This window comes from Spea bombifrons, chromosome 12 (genome assembly GCF_027358695.1).
Source record: "Spea bombifrons isolate aSpeBom1 chromosome 12, aSpeBom1.2.pri, whole genome shotgun sequence".
In the NCBI taxonomy this organism is placed as follows: domain Eukaryota; kingdom Metazoa; phylum Chordata; class Amphibia; order Anura; family Pelobatidae; genus Spea; species Spea bombifrons.
The window spans coordinates 17,956,080-17,973,926 of record NC_071098.1 but is presented as its reverse complement, the minus strand read 5'-3'; the positions used below and the strand labels follow the sequence as shown (position 1 = coordinate 17,973,926).

The window sequence follows — 17,847 nt, the reverse complement described above, 5'->3', positions numbered from 1 at the left end:
CGGCGTCCCGTGGAGGAATATGTCACGGAGTTGAGACGCCTGGCTCTGGAGTCTAATTGGAACGAGCCAGCCCTTCATGATCAATTTCGCTGGGGTCTGTCCGAAGCCGTCAAAGATGAACTATCGCGAACTTCTATTCCTTCATCTCTAGAGGAATTCATACGCCTAGTAACACAAATTGACCGGAGACTACGTGAAAGACGGTGTGAACGCCAGACTTCCAGTCCCAGCTGGACTCCAGCAAGTGAACCTCAAAGATCACCAGCTCCATCTCCCAATGAAGAACCTATGCAAATAGGTATTGTACGAGGCCCTCTCTCAACTGAAGAGAGACAGCGTCGTAGAACTTTAAATCTATGCATGTACTGTGGCAAGGCAGGCCACCGCTACCAGGACTGTAGAGCCCGTGCCCATTATAAACAGGGTAAGGATCCTACTCCTCTACTATATACACGTCCTGGAAGACGCCCCTGCTTATCTCCTCACCTATCTGTTTCTGTCTCATTACAGTGGACTAAAGATTCCACACACCTTTCAGCCATGGTAGACTCCGGAGCAAGCGGGAATTTCATTGATTTTGACACTCTGCACGCCCTGAGGATCCCCTCATGTCTTAAAAAGAACCCGTTGGCTATTCAACTGGTGGACGGAAGCCCCCTTAAGACAGGTCCTATTACAAGGGAGACCATTCCACTAACTCTCAAAAAAGGAGAGGGCCATATTGAAACCATCCGGTTTGATGTTGTTCCTTCTCCGGTATCACCTCTCATCCTAGGCCTACCATGGCTCAGAAAACATAATCCTTTCATCAACTGGGAGACAGGAGTGCTTCAATTTTCGTCTTCTTTCTGTACTATAAACTGCCTCAAGCTTGAATCCCTCTGTCTCGCTCAGACTGTCTCGCCGCAGGAGATTCCTCCTCCTTACCGTCAATTCAGAGACGTTTTAAAAAAAAAAAGAGTGCCGGCAAATTACCCCCTTCCAGACCTTATGATTGTCCTATTATCCGCTCTCCGAACCCGAACTTGCCACCCTCAAAGATTATATCGAAGAGAATCTGACGAAAGGATTCATTCGGCCTTCAACTTCTCCTGCTGGGGCCGGTATTTTCTTTGTGCATAAAAAAGATGGGGGGCTAAGGCCTTGTATTGATTACCGTGAACTGAATACTATTACAATAAAGAACCGTTACCACTTATCCCTGAGTTACTTGAACATGCTCGATCCGCCAAGATATTTACCAAACTTGACCTACGTGGCGCTTATAATCTGGTTCGGATCCGTAGTGGCCATGAGTGGAAAACAGCTTTTCGATGTCGGTATGGACACTTTGAATACCTCGTCATGCCATTTGGCTTATGTAATGCTCCAGCCACTTTTCAGCATTTTGTTAATGAGGTGTTTCATGATATCTTAGACCACTTCGTCATCGTATACCTGGATGATATTCTATTTTTTTCCTCAACCCTGGAAGATCATCGTGTGAATGTATGTCAAGTGCTAGAACGTCTAAGAAACAATAATCTGTACGTCAAGCTTGAAAAATGTTTATTTGAAGTACAAAGAGTAGAATTTCTAGGATATATCCTATCCCCAACCAGCATTGAAATGGATCCTAGGAAAGTGACAGCTATCCTCAACTGGCCCACACCTGTAGATCGTAAAGCAGTACAGCGATTCGTCGGTTTTGCTAATTTTTACCGTAAATTCATACGTGATTTCTCCAAAATAATTCAACCCATTACTAACCTCACCTCCAAGAAACAAAGATTCATGTGGACTGAGGCAGCCCAGAAGGCATTTAATTATCTCAAAAACAAATTTGCTTCCGCTCCCATCCTCCAACTTCCGGTTCCCCAAAAACCATATACTCTCGAGGTTGACGCATCGGATACGGCGGTAGGCGCGATCCTCTCACAGAGACAGGATTCTGATAATCAACGCCACCCTGTGGCCTTCTTCTCCAGAACCCTTACTGCTGCGGAGAGAAACTACTGCATAGGTGAACGAGAGCTATTGGCCATAAAATTAGCCCTTGAAGAATGGCGACACCTCCTGGAGGGCACCTTACATCCTACCACCGTTCTGACCGACCATAAAAACCTGGAATATTTACGTACTGCCAGACGACTACAACCCCGCTTGGAACGTTGGTCGCTATTTTTTTACCAGATTCCCGTTACACATCACTTACCGTCCTGGCTCCCGTAACTCCAAAGCTGATGCTCTGTCCCGTATGTACGAAGCAACCTCGTCGAACTCATCTGACCAGGATACGATCCTCTTACCTTCTCACTTCCTGGCGGGGACCATCTCGGTATGGGACTCAGTGCAGAGACATTCTAAAGAGACTTGCCCTCCTGACATCCCCGGGTTATGCTATCATAGCGGTTATTGTCACGGAGCTGGCTAGTCCGACCGACTACCTCCGCTGTCTTGTGCTCCCTTAGCCTGTTACACCACTCTCCCCGGTTCCCCAGTCACTAGCCGAGACTCAGTGTAGGGTAAAACCAAACGAAGACTGATTTATTTTGGACACGCAGAGCTGGATATATCCAGCACAACACACATTTACATAAAACAAGATATTGGGACACAAACCGCCCCCTTAATCTGCCTCCCAGAGACAACAGGGGCAGTAATGAGATTAACAATTCAATAGGTGGGGGGGGACTGATTTATACAACATTAAACTGAAACAATGGAGGCCTCTCCCTGGTGGCAGATTCTGGCTGTCTGCCGGAGATAATCCCCTCAGCCGGTGATGGGATGATACTGCTGGGGGTAGCCACAGAAACCTTTACAAACCCAGGGCCCATAGTCAATAGGGAGGAGGCTGGCAGTCAGGCTTTTCCAGTGGCCCCAGTGATGGAGGCTTCCGTCACAGTTATTATTACCATAACGACTTGATTTTTGTTCCACCAGAGGATCGCCTTCAGACTCTCCAATCCTTTCATGATACACCAGCTGCGGGTCATGGAGGGGTCAAACAAACACTTGAACTTATTCAACGTTCTTTCTGGTGGCCGGAGATGAAGAATGATGTGACAACTTTTGTGTCTTCATGTGTCACCTGTGCTCGCTCCAAGACTACTCACAGCAGACCAGCTGGGCTACTGCAACCCCTTCCGGTACGTGCTAAACCCTGGACTGACATTACGATGGATTTTATTACAGATTTACCTCCATCTCATAATCAATCTACTATAATGGTAGTGGTTGACCGCTTTACTAAGATGGCGCATTTTATTCCTATCAACCACCTTCCTTCCGCTCCCGAAACTGCTTCCCTGTTTATACGAGAGATATTTCGCCTACACGGACTCCAAGTTAACATAATCTCGGACCGCGGCTCTCAATTCACCTCCCGGTTTTGGAGGGCTTTCTGTACACAATTGCATGTTCAACGATCACTCTCCACGGCCTTTCACTCACAGAGTAATGGGCAGACAGGACGAATCAGACACCTACACTGCTTCACTAGATATCTACAGGATGACTGGGATAGCTACTTACCTTTGGCGGAATTCGCCTACAACGATCACCTCCATCAGTCCATTAATACGTCTCCTTTCTACGCCAACTATGGCTATCACCCCATTATGCTCCCAGGCTCCCCGGTTTCATGTGAAGTGCCATCAGTTTCTGAACACATCAGAGAACTGACTTCTACCTACAATATGTTACGAGAGACCCTCAGAAAGACCCAATTAAGACACAAGTTTTTTGCTGATAGACACCGTTCTGAAGCTCCCACGTTTAGACCCGGCAACAAGGTTTGGTTATCAACTAAACATCTTCGGTTGGATTGCCCCACCAAGAAATTGGGCCCAAAATTCTTAGGACCCTTTCCTATCTCCCGTCTCATTTCTCCCGTGGCAGTTGAGCTCCACCTACTTAACACCATGAAGATTCATCCAGTATTCCACATTTCCCTCCTTAAACCATGGTTTGCCAAACCTTATCCGGGTCGATCCCTTAATCCTCCAGCGCCCGTCCTAGTTAATGATGTCGAAGAATATGAAGTTGAGGACGTACTGGATTCCCGGCGTCACAGGGGCCGCTTACAATACCTCATTCGCTGGAAAGGTTACGGGCCGGAGGAGGATTCATGGGAACCTGCCACTGGCATTCATGCCCCTGGGTTAATATCAGACTTTCACCAACGCCATCCTGGTCGTCCCGATCTCGCTAGAGTCGGAAGGCCTCCCCTCAGGAGGGGGTACTGTCAGGGTCCACGGCGAAAGAATCCTCGCCGCAGCAAGTCACCTGAGTACCCGCCGATAGCAGGTACTGTCTCCCACGCCACATCCTCCATCTTCCCGGAACCAGCTCCTTCTGATTGTGTTAGGCGCGCGCGCCCTCCTGCCTCTTCTAGTTTCCTGCACGACGTAGCCTGGGGAAGGCACGTCAACGGCATCACGCAAGGAGGAGGGGCGACATCTAGTGGAGGATTTAAAAACTGGCACTGAGTTTCATTCAGTGCTCAGTTATTTTCCCTGACAGAGCTATATAGTTTGCGCTCCCGATTTTGTGATCTCTGGTTTGACCCTTGGCTTGTACTTCGTTTGTCCCGATCTCTCCAACCCTGAATTTTGGTTCGTCTTTCGGACTTCGCTGATCTCTCCAACCCTGACCTTTGGACCGTCTCTGATTTGCCTTATCACCTAAACCTTCCCTCATCTCCTGGAAGGTAGCCTGCGTACTGGGTTCCTCTCCTCGCTTCCACCAGCCTGACAGACTAATATGCAGTAGTCCGATGGTAAACAGAATAACCTCCAAATGTCTTCTAGCTACCATCGTAGGACAGCCATATTGCAGGAGATCTTACATTGCTTCAACATAGATGTGAGTGGGTACAAGCCCCTTTATGTTTGTAGGGCAAAATCAACTACATCCTGGCAGAAGACCACCAATAGCCTCTCAAAGTTCTAGCTCCTAGAGGCCCTTGCCCTCACCATAACCATCTTATTAAGCAAAAAGTTGTAGAAGTAGCAAATTACATCAGTTTTACAAAAGAAAACACCAGTTTACCTGCAGAGATTATGATATGGCCCAATCAGTCAAATCATTAAATAATGAATTAACAAAACACACATAGTAATTGTAATAAATATGTATTTTCTTTTAATCAAAAAAGTCATCAATTCACTACAACTCCAATGAAACTTAAACAAAATAAACATAATGAGGGACCTTAGAGATCAGTAACTAGCAAATCCCTCGATTGGAGTATCAGGCAGAGGACATGTCAGGGTTCTGTCTATTACCCTCATGCCTACCTGCAGCCACTCGTGACCACCCTTCCTCCTAATTATTCTAGGGAGCTGAGCCACTTTACCTGGATTTTGAGCTCTGGCCTGAAATACCTGCTCTGCCCTCCAGTCTGGGACTGCATTACAGTATTAGCAGCCTACTGCTGTGTTCTGAGAAAAAAAAAGAACTTTTAATGCATACGAAAAAGACTTATAATCATAGTCCCTCCGCCAGATATAAAGGACCTAACACACAAGAGCAAAGTGAATATTGCAAGATGAACTGATGACCATTAAGGCAATTAAAAAGCACCAACAAAAATCCTCTTTCCCTTACATAATAAAGCACATTCCAGTGCTGCAGGAGCATATAAGGGTAATCCTTGCTGCCCAGAAGCATATATCAAAAATATTTCTTAGACTAGCCATGCAGAAAAAGAGTATATCCGATAAGAGGCTAATATCTACCACCGGACATCTGCGATCTGCGCAAATGCTCTTGGTTGTGAAAGACCTTAAGAATGGTCAGTGAAAATTAGCCGCCAGCAAGACTAACGGTTTTGAGATGTAATCGTTTGCACAGTTAAAAAAGGGACTCTTATACTCAATATGTTTAATTGTCGATGTGTTCTATAGATTATTTTTTTTGGTATGGACAGGTTCTTTTATGAGTTTACCAAAGCTCTGAACAATAACAACATTGGGCTCAAATGATTTAATGTTTTTCAACCTATGTATCTTTGTTGAAACAGAAAGTAAAATACAAACCAATTTATATCAGAAGCTAACAAGCTGTCTTCTATCATGGTCAAGTAACCATCCGCCACAATTTAAATATAGCATTCCTTTTGGCCAATACTTAAGGGCCAGACTTTGGAATCCATTCAAAAAGAAGCTGATACTCTATGCTACATGTTTAAATTCACAGGCTAAAAAATGACCAAATGCCTTAAAGCGTAGTGCAGAGCATTGGATTAAAATCGGACTGAAAAAATCCTGACTCAAAAGCTGAGGATACCAAATGCAACTCAGTTCATCCATTTAAACATTTCATTGTGGCTGGGAGGTAGTAAAATCTATTTTGCAATGCTACTGGCCCATTCCACAGTCAGAACCACTGTTGGAAGGTCGCTTATGCCAGCTTACACTATATTGACAAAAGTATCTTGTGTATTTTTCTTGACATGTCTGTTCCTTTACAGCCAATCAGCTCAGTAACAGCTCAACTATTCAAGAAAACACAGGAACTAGGGTGCATAAAAAAATGGCAGCGGTGCTCTGGATTGATAAATCAAAATGTAAAACATTTGGATTTAGCAAAAGGCAGTTTGCCAGATGACAGGAGAGTAGTACAAGAATGAGTGTTTACATGGAACAGTGAAACATGGTGCAGGTTTCTTGCAAGTTTGGGGCTGCATTTCTGCAATTGGATTTGTAGATTTGTCTCCTCAATGCTGAGACATACAGACAGATACTTATCCATCAGGCATCTGATTGGCCCCAATCTTATTCTGCAGCATTAAAATGCCACCAAGCATACAGCCAAAAAACTAGCTTCAGTGTAAATAAGAACTTGGAGCCCTGGAAGTGATGGTATGACCGCCGCAGAGCTCATTGAGTCTGTCTGGGATTACATGAAGAGAGAGAAAAGCAACTGAGGCTGCCTAAATTCACAAAATAACTGATTAGTTCTCCAAGATGTTTGGAGCAACCTACCTGCGAAGTTCCCTAAAAAGCTGTGTAAAAGTATACCTAGAACACACAATGCTGTTTTGAAGGCAAAGGGTGGTTACACAACATTGATTTTATTTCTATTTTTCTTCTGTTCACTTACTTAGAATTTTGTTAAATGATAAAAAATATTAACGTCAATTTTTGGAAGCATTCTTTATAGCTTTTTTTTCCTACCTACCTACAACTTGTGCACAGTATTGTAGGGTGCAATCCTGAAATCTGTAAGAGTGCATTGGTAGTGTGTATCCATGCCTCCAAGGGACATGGACCTGATGGTTCTTTCTTCTGTTTTCTATCCTCTTCTTACTTTATAGCTCCCTGCAGAAATTGTAATACGTTATGCGAACAATCAGACCTCGATGCTGTTTCAGTACCATGAAATATCACAATATGAACAGTATAGTATTAAATATTGCCCTTTTTTTTCCAACAGCCCTTTTTATTGTCTCATTGTTTTAAAGTATGTGGCGTTAGGTTTCAAAGATATTGTCATGTTTCATCATTTATAGATGAAAAAATCTGTTGAAAGTAATTTGCTAACACAATGTTTTCATCAAATAGCCTATTCTTTGCAACTTGCAATTTATGTTTACTTGGCTTTTGTGTAACATATATATATATATATGTAACTTATCGTGTCCAAGGAAAGGTAAAATAGAATAGTTTGCTTATTAAGATGAAATTCATTTTATTTACTAAGCACTAAGCTGTGATGAGATGAAACATTTGCAACTCTGGTAAACATCTTCTTTGAGAAGAATCAACTTGACCCTTCTTAATGTATAGGAGAAAATATATTCTTTTTAATCTCACTTCAACTCAGTATTTAGTAAATAAAAACCTTTATTCAATTCACCTTACTAACTGAAGTTGATTAGTATGGGTAATTGTTCTTGAGATCACCATAGCAACGCCACTATTGTATCCCATTTTCCTGTTTTCTCCTAACGGTCAGTTTACAAATTTCCATGGAAACCTGGAAGCTGACATTTGTTTGTCCGTTAGATTAAATAAATGTCAACACCCAGAATGAAATAGAGTTGCTTACTATGTGGTCCTGGGATGAGGTTTTGTCTTGGAAGGAGGTGAGTTAAGTTTTTTAAATAAGTTTTTTTCCTTTTGATTTTCTTGAGTTTAAATTAATTTCAATTATTTTAGTGTTTTGTTTGGTAAAAACAAATGCTGCTAAAAATCTAGCAATTTCACTGTCCTCCCATGTATATAATCATAAAAATGGCTGTTCTCAGATTTTGTTTTAACTTAATTTTTTATTTTTTATTGAATAAAATAATCTGGAATGTTGCATAAAATAACCTGGAATGTGAAATATTATCAGCAGGAGTGAAAGAAAACATCATGTCGCAAATATATTGTTTTTTTATAGCCCAAAATCCATAAACCATATTCCATATCATAAGAACATGCAGTTTACTTATATTGTGAAATGCATAGTTCTATTTAACAACTGTGATTGTAAATGTAACGTTTTTATGTTTTGCCTACTTGATATTTTTTAAAATCGTTGGATGTCACAAAAAAACTGCGTTTATGTATCTCCAAAATGGTTTTCTAATGATGAATTAGCCTTTCTAAATTTAAACTTGAAAGATAAACTTGAAAGTTATTCCATTAAAATCAGCTGCTTCCAGCTACATTATTTATTTACAACAGTGTCTACACTCGATTTCTGATCCATTTGGAGAAAATGTGTTTTTCTTTTAAAAACAAGGACATGTCTAAGTGATTCAATGTATATTAGAACAGACTTTTAAGTTTTAAATAGGTATCACATGTTGATTGGCATTTTTAAGTAGATTTTAGGAAGCGTTTCAACAAGTTATGCACCTTAACCTCACCTACAAGAATCTTTCAATTTATATATATGTGTTTACACAGTGTATTCTAATGGTTATATTTTAAAATCTCCACTTAATTTTTTAGTTACTTTACTACTTAGATGTGCTTATTGGGGTGTTTTGGGGTGTTCTGTTGAATCATTTTATTTTCATTAATTTCTTTATTGTCCATTGCTAAATTTAACAATGATTGCTGCATCAACATCTTGCATTGTCATTAATTACGCTAGTTAATAATGCCAGCTCTCTGCCTGTTTAAAATTGGTTCTCAATTCACTCTTAATCCACCAGAGAGCACTATTGGTGTTAAATAAGGTAGTTACGGTTGTATGGTAACATTCGACTTGTGTCAAAGTTACACTGGTAGTTATGCTTTTGGTATATGTATATATTTACTAGGTGTTCAGCACCATACCCAGCTATATATTTCCATAACATTAATATGATTGTATGTAATATACATATTTATTTGATGCATAAGAGTCTGGTATGTACAACCAGGCAATTCATCTCATACTCATGGCACTTCCTACCTTGCTCCCTGAGTAAAAACATTAAGGAAAAAATGTTTTGTTTTTTTTTCTTTTCTTTTCTTATATTGTCTTAGGCGGTCATCTCATATGTGAGGAAGCATTATAAATTTCATATTTTTTTTTACAATTATTATTATTTTTCCCACGCACCATACTGTAACCAACTAAACTTGTTTACTAGCTCCACAGTTTGACTCTTTCACAACCATACATGTTTGTCAGTAACTATAGTTTTCCATTTGTATTTTGTATTGAGCAGATTTAAACAAAGGTCAGGCAAAAGACTAGCTACTGACAAGATTTAGCTTTTCAGTGTTAATAACACTGTTGTTTCCACAATATTACAAAAAAACGAGGTGAAAACAAAATGTAAAAAAAACAGACAGGAAAATAAAATATTTTTTAGTCATACATATGAACTGATTAAAAAAGTGCTAATATAAATGTAAGTGCTCTATACCAGAACTTTACTCTGTAATTCTCTTTAAAATATCATGTATTCCAGAAAATACATTCACTTCAAGCTAAGTACTAAACTCACACTTATTTGCACACAAGATGAAGATTTGGTATTATTTTGAAATATTTTAACCGAAACTCCTCTGATGATTCCTATTTTAATCTGTTCTTCTACTTTATCTTAGTTTATTAAATTTTTATATTTGTGTACAATTTAATGTTCCTTTCCCCCTAGTGCTATAAAAAACTCCTATAGCCACCCCACTCTCGTAGTTACTGAGACCATGTTATATTCCAATTCACCCATTTTCTACCTGGGATTGTGAGTAAAGAAAAATGTCATGTTAGCTATCATGTGTATTATTTATACACTTTAATAAGGACAAACCGTCTGTTTTTCCAACTAACATGACAAAGTGAATTTTAAAAGTCAACAAATATGAGATTAAAAACTCATTATAATATTACAATGTCTCTTGTTCCCTCTCCCAGGAAACGGCAATGGATTTACCATGTGGACGGAGCTTCATGCAGGTTCTTTGTGAAAAATACAGCCCAGAGAATTTTCCATACCGAAGAGGCCCGGGGGCTGGAGTACATGTTCCCCCAGGACCACATGTGTCTCCAATGAAAGGTATAAATAAATAAAATAAAGGCAGAAAATATTTATATACACAGTTTTCCAGGTATAGCCTTCATATTTGTTGAGTATGTCCAATGTCTAAGTTACATTGGTTAATAATTAATAGATATTATATCTAGTGGTGATATAAAAGAAACAATCGTCCATATTTGTTACCTAGTAATTCATAAACCAATCTTTATTAACATCTCAAGCTTTCTTCAATTGAAGAAGTTTGTTTACCATACCCTACTTCCTCTGGAAGTGTTCCAGCTAAAATTATGCTTTATGCATTTCTATGAGTTTAAAAAAGGGGCCTGCTTCTCCTAAACAAAATGACTTATAAGTTGTGAGGGTTTAACAAATATGGAAAAGTAGAATTATGGTTTAACAAAGATGGTAAAATGGAAAAAAATAAATTTGACCCTTAGGTTTTCAAAACCTGAAGAGGTTACCCAAACTTTACATCATGAGAAATTGAGATGGACAAAAGACAAAGATTCAAGTATATTTAGGATTCTCTGTTACATTTCTCCGGAAGTAAACTGCAGAAAGCCTGATGAAGTTGAAAATAATCCGTACCAGAAAATAAAAGATAAGAAACCATAACTTTTGACTGAAAGTTGGCTACAATATCAACGTAGCTAAATTATTATATAATTGCAGTATTGCAAGGGTTAACAGCAGTTACCTGGAAGTAAAAGATGCTTCCAGGTCAGTTGCTCAATGATGGGAAGAGGAGGGGTCATCTGCTGCAGAATATAACATATAACTCAGAGAGAGGGGTCATCCAGGGCATAATGTAAAAAAAAAATCCAAACACTGCTATGATTTATTATTATTATTATTACATTTTTATTACATAACATCACATTGTTTGATTTTTAGATATTTTTGTGACCCCCAGTTAAGGATGACTTGCTGCATTAACTAATATATTTAACTTCATCCAGTTTTTCCTACTTGAAACTAACACTTTTTTAATTTGCATAGGATGACAGTGTAGCTTCCTTTTCACAGCAAAGCAGTGAATATTTACCTCTATTTTCTGATCTTTCAGACCGACTTAATCTTCCCAGTGTCCTGGTCCTCAACAGCTGTGGTATTAGCTATGCTGGAGAAGAGAGTGAGATTGCTGCATTCTGCTCTCATGTATCAGAGCTGGATCTTTCTGATAATAAACTTGATGACTGGCAGGAGGTGAGAATGCCTAAAGGATTATTATTTACACCTTATATGTGTACAGTGGAAGCAATCATCTAAGATTATAGTTCTCAGGATCTGCATGAATATTGTGGTCTTTGTAAAGGTGTGGAGTAACAGGAAATTGATTTACATATGCTAGTTTTGCCTCTTTTGGGCACAAATCTAACCTTACATTGCAAGTAGTGAAATAGTTCCTTACTTTTAAACTAAATATCTTCAAAAAGGTAAAACAGAATGCTTAAAAACAAAATGTACACGCTAAATGCTGTTTTAATAAATTACATCATATGTGTTAACAGCTGTGAGGCTGGCAACCAAAATATTGTTATTTCACGCAAAAGTTAAAAAACAGACATAATGGCAAGTACATACATAAGTTTTGAGGAGTGGCTGTGGCTCTGTGTTGGGTCAGATGTAGGCTAGTGCCCATCCTAAATACATCACAGGCTTAATGCACATAGGGAAAACATTTGAAGAATTACATTTATTTGAAGTTATATGGGGTGGATCTTAGGTGTCCATGTCACGTTCTAGGTTTCTATGAATAAGGGAGTTTTTAGTAATAATCCAAATCATCTATTCTTGTGTTATCTTCTAATCTTCTATATTTTTTTAAAATCTTCTTGGCAATTAGGAGCAATTATTGCCCACTCTAGACCAGAATACAAAAATAGTTTAGTTCTAAGAAGATTTTTTACATTTAGTCATCGGCAATCAAATATGTAATCACTATTTAATGTATGTAAACAGTGGTTTGAGTTTGTGGAACACCTTTCATCTTTATTCCATTTAATATATTGATCATTGGAAGAGGTACTATTCATGCTATAAGCGGAAGTATGTTTTCATTTAGTATTACATTGAGCATGATAAGGTGGACCACACTTTTAACTAAGTCCCTTTTTATTTTGCTTATCAAAACCAGGTAAGCAAGATTGTGTCCAATGTTCCCCAGTTGCAGTTCCTGAATTTGAGCTCAAATCCTCTGCATCTGTCAGTTCTCGGCCGGGATAGTGCTGTAACATTCTCTGGTATCCGTAAGCTGGTCCTCAATAATTGCAAAGCATCATGGGAAACCGTACACACACTGCTGATGGAGATCCCAGAGTAAGCATACAATTATTGTGGGTAAGATGGGAATTTTAGTGTACCATGGGATGGCATATTCAATCACGCTGACAGACACAAACAAATCCATTGCAGGCATATTTTGGGAAAAGTAGGCAGAACACATATTCATATTTGCAGAACTTCTGTACGTGTTGTAAGTTAATTTTGCACAATTTTTAGTTTATTTATTGCACACCAACATGTTGATTACTGCATACAATCACTCATTTCATTATAAGCAGGAGAGAGTCTTGGCTGTTAAATGTGTACATCCAAAACAATAAAAAATGATTTACCTAAATGTCTACATGCACCATTTATTAAGCTTTGACTTATGGGGAAACTTGTCCGGGGTCTGTATCAGGGTATCCTACTTAAGAATGTTATCGTGATTGTACACTGTTAGGATTAGTAACCTAGTCAAGTCTTGTAATAAATTGTATATGTAAATAGACTGAGTAGACGAGTGAGACTTGTATTCTCTCTTTCAGATTGGAAGAACTGTTCTTGTGCCTTAATGATTATAAAACAGTGTTATGTTCGTCTGTTTGCTTCCGATCCCTAAAGCTGCTCCATATAACTGACAATAACCTCCAAGATTGGTCAGAGGTCCGCAAGTTGGGAATAATGTTTCCATGTCTGGATACCCTTGTTCTTGCAAATAACAACATCTCAGCCATCGATGATTCCGAAGACTCTCTACCACGACTCTTTCCAAACCTCCGATCAATAAGTCTCCATAAATCTGGTGAGCTATAGGTAGTGATAACTTGACACTAATATCTATAGCTGTTGCAACAGTAATGTTTCAGTCCCAGTCAGTATACAACTATTTATAAAGGGAATGTTTTTGTTTTGGTGCACATACTGCACCTAAAAATTTTTTGACTTTTGAATCTTTCGCTAGTCTTCTTCAAAATGTTGTTTATCTACATTACTGTGTTTTCTTTTTTTGCCTTTTCTTAGGTTTGCATTGTTGGGAAGACATTGAAAAATTAAACTTTCTACCAAAACTTGAAGAAATAAGGTTATTAGGTATTCCTTTGGTTGAGCCATATAGTACAGAGGAGCGCAGGAAATTAGTAATAGCAAGGTATGTTGTGCAAAACACACACATCAAAAATTAGATGTTTTTATCTGGTCCCTTCTACACTACACACCTTTTCACAAACAACAATAGGAACAAGACAAACTTTTTTCATTGACTTTAATATTAAGTTAAAAATAATATTTAAAATATTTAAAAATATTAAGGCTAATAAAGTGGTGGCATTGAAATGTCCCCAACTCTCCTTTTAATTATTCTTTTGAACAAGGTAAAACTAATAAATATGCCACTGGTTAACATTTCCATACTGTTTAAAATCAATTCCTATGAGATACATCTAGTGTTTCATCTTGCATCATGGAACCTCTTCTTTTTTCTGTAGTTATATCAAGCCAACCGCTGCAAAATATTTGAATATTTAACTAATACATATTTAGCAACCAAAGACCATGTGAAGTGCTTAAGATCACAATAGCATGCTGTACCTGGTGCCATGCTTCTTTCAGAGGTGGAACGCCGGGAGATAACATCTTAAATACATTTTTTGCACTATACACAGGTTTATGTGCATATTCTAACAGCTGGTTTCACTTTGATTTTAAATAAAATAAGGACTGTTGATCCTGCTGTGTCAGCATGATCTTGACTAAACCAATATTTTTTTTTATTATTTGTGAGTGTCCATAATGGCCAAGATTAGTTGCCTTAGAATAGTGCAGTATTTCCCCATTTTAGAAAAATTTGGGTGCGTCCTATACAGTGGTGGTAGATTTTTAATTTTTTGTTTTTACTAGAAAGGGGACCTGCTGCTTACCTGTTTTGCTCAGCAGCGTCTCTTGATCCGTCACGGCGAAACAGGAACCCAGTGGAGTCACGTGAATGCGCATCACATGACTCCGCTCAGTTCCTGTTCCTGCTTGAGCAACGCAGAGGGAAACAGCGGGCCCCCACGGAAGTCTGCTTTAAAATTAAGGTGCGTCTTATACTTGAGGAAATACGGTAATCATGGCTAAATATAGGTTTCTTAGCAGGTTAGTGTGACTGTACCTCGAACAAGACAATGGCTAATAGTCTTACTTGAGCATATTTGTCAAGTTAGTTAATCTTGGCCTGTGGTCAATATTCTGAGATACATTTATCCCCCAGTAATAATCTACATATTTCAATACAGGACTCAATTTGGTTACATGGAATAAAATTATCTCTGGAAATTAAATACCATTTCTCCCATGCAGCACAACAGAAAAATCTGAGCCAAAATACATTGATATAAGCCTATCAAATATTTATTGTGCATATTATTGTCAAACCTGTCTCTGCTAAGCAAAATTGATCATGTACAAATCATGAAAGTAAAGGCCGATTGATATACATTCTTCTTTAGCTCTTTCTAATTAGTGCCTGCCTTGGATAATATCAAAACATTTAAGCATTTTGGCAAAGAGAGGCAAAGAGATCTGAGAAAGAAAGCATATTGGTTTCATTAAAGACAGATAAGCACATTCTCTTCTCCTTCAGTTTTGTTGCAGTTTAACGATGGCCCAGCTAATCTTTTCCTCTCATGTGAACTCCTAGATTGCGGTCTGTTTCTAAACTGAATGGCAGTGTTGTCACAGAGGGTGAAAGAGAAGACTCAGAGAGATTCTTCCTGCGTTACTATATGAATCTCCCAAAGGAAGACGTTCCATTAAGGTGAGACCTTGAACAAAAGGCTAATGAAAGCGAGAGCGAATGATATCAGTAGAGACTGATGCCTAGACACAATTTACTTTCTTGGGTTGAGGGAATGCTCCATAGTGTATGGAAAAAAGATCTCATATTGGTCAGGTGGTATAATAGTGACTATTGTAGTCATTTCATATCTTCTCCTTCAGTCAGAGTGATCAAATCCAGGAAGCCTGTTAACTTATACCATTTAATTAGATGCATATTGATGAAAGATGTCAGTCTTGTTATGTATAGGTCTGGTTACTTAGTTGCTTCCTCTATATGGGATTGACAGCCATTGAACTGCTTAAAATTTTAATTTAGATAAAATAATACAATGTTTTTTCAGAATTAATCATAAGCACAATTTTAAGTGAAGGCAAAAGCTAGGTAATGCTTTCAATCAATAAAGATGAGCATAAGACAGAAATCATAGATGTTTTATAGTTGTAGCTTAATCACAGGTAAGACACATTTGTCACTAAGTAGAACTTACCTTTAAATGTCACAAAAAATGGATGTTGTCACTTGGTCCCAAAGACGATACATTGTGTTGCATTTTTGTGATACAGTTTAGTAGACAATGTTCAGAGCAAGATGAAAAGTTACACAATAATCAATTAACTGTTTTAAAGCATTTAAATCATCTGTATTCCAGTGAAAAATAAACGAGCTGGAATATGGTCTCTGTAAAATAGCCAAAAGCCAAGAAACGAGATATTTTTCGGATGTATGTAAAAGTAATTTTAATTGAAAAGCTCTAGTTTTTTGCATGTTGTATCCAGTGTGTTTCCCCTTTATAATCCTGAGGTTGTGAAGTTTAGCAAAACTTGTTTGGTATGCAACACGACAGCCATAGGGTATCCCTTCCAAATCCTGCATTTTACAGTTACAATAGGTAACCTAGGCATTGTTGTTTGCAAATTAAAATAAGAAATATACTTGTATTAGAACCCCGACATAAATGTATGCAATGGAAGCAGGTGGTTGGCTTTGACAAGAGGGTTTCAAAATACAAAACCAATTACTATGCACATTGTGTCATTTATATCTTAGTGTTTAAAGTAAAATAATCTTATTGTAAATCAAATATCTTCACAGGAATTAAAAGCTGGTACTTAACCCCTTCATTCCCCTATAGACGTACCGGGACGTCCAAAAAACGCCCACAAAGAAACCCCTATGGACGTCCCGGTACGTCCAGCCCTTCGTGCAGCGTCAGGGACACATCCCTGCCGCTGCACGGGAGACCAGGCTGTCGTTTGACAGCGTGGACTCCCCCCTGGCAGCAGAAGCCGGCATCGCCGGCTTTCTGCTGCCCGATCTCCCGTAACAGCTTCCGGCATGAAAGCCGGTAAGCTGTTACCGTTGAAAGTGCCTGATCGCGCAGTTGCAAACGCGCGATCGGGCATTCCCTTCTGGGTTGTGTCACTGCTGACGTAACCCGGCAGGTCATCAGAGGACAGGATATCCCCTGCGGGGATATCCTGCCCTCCGATGAGGCACAGAGACGCTGCGATCTCTATGCAGGTCTGTGAGGACCTGCATAGAGATCACAGTGTGATCGGTGCAGGGGGATCGCGGGGAGGGGAGTGAGAAACCATCTCTCTCACTCCCCCTCCCGTCCTGAAACAGAAAAGCAGAAAAAAAGAAAAGTTAATTCATTTAAAAAATAATATTAAATAAATCATTAAAATAATAATATAAATAATTATAATGTGAGCTGTGATGTCATTGTGACATCACTGGCTTGTTCAGGAGGTCCCTAGGAGGACCTCTAACCATTTCTGTGTAAAAATAATATATAACAAATAAAAAAAAAAGTAAAAAAATTAAAATTAAAAAAAAATTAAATATATATAAAAAAAGATAATAAAAAAATTATTAAAAAACCTTAATTACTCCTGAATTACCTGAATTAATAAACTTGGAGGGGATTTTCCATCACTTTACCTAATTTTGTGAGGATTCAGAGGGAAATGTAAAAAAAAAAATAGTTTATTTTTCTAATCTTCGCTAGTTTTTGCTAAATTTCTCATTCTAAATTTTCAGCTAATCATCCAACTATGGTATCAAACGAAAGCTCTATCTCTCCTTGAAAAAACAACATATAGTTTATATGGGTACACTATTCACAGGAAAAGAGAATCATCGCTAAACCGACATACCCCAAAAATGGCAAAATTGCACTGGGCTTTGAGGTACCAAAAACCCCTGGGATTGAAGGGGTTAATGTCTGTGCACAAAATAAATATTTGAAAAAAATAATTTGTTTATATATACACAGTACTGTTCAAAAGGTTTAGGCAGGTGTGAG

General features: G+C 38.7%; 1 protein-coding gene across 3 annotated transcripts in view; it reads left to right on the top strand.

Annotated features, from left to right (window-relative positions):
* TBCEL (tubulin folding cofactor E like) overlaps positions 1–17,847 on the top strand; it is a 41,477-nt gene that overhangs the window by 19,444 nt on the left and 4,186 nt on the right. For 2 of the 3 annotated variants that reach the window (XM_053452345.1, XM_053452343.1), the window contains exons 2-7: positions 10,330–10,471; positions 11,520–11,659; positions 12,591–12,772; positions 13,267–13,523; positions 13,742–13,868; positions 15,399–15,515. In XM_053452345.1, coding sequence (XP_053308320.1) covers positions 10,339–10,471; positions 11,520–11,659; positions 12,591–12,772; positions 13,267–13,523; positions 13,742–13,868; positions 15,399–15,515 — 956 coding nt within the window. In that variant the 5' untranslated portion in view covers positions 10,330–10,338. Of the gene's footprint in view, positions 1–8,053; positions 8,075–10,329; positions 10,472–11,519; positions 11,660–12,590; positions 12,773–13,266; positions 13,524–13,741; positions 13,869–15,398; positions 15,516–17,847 lie in introns of those variants that run through there. The other variant, XM_053452344.1, reaches the window with a different exon arrangement.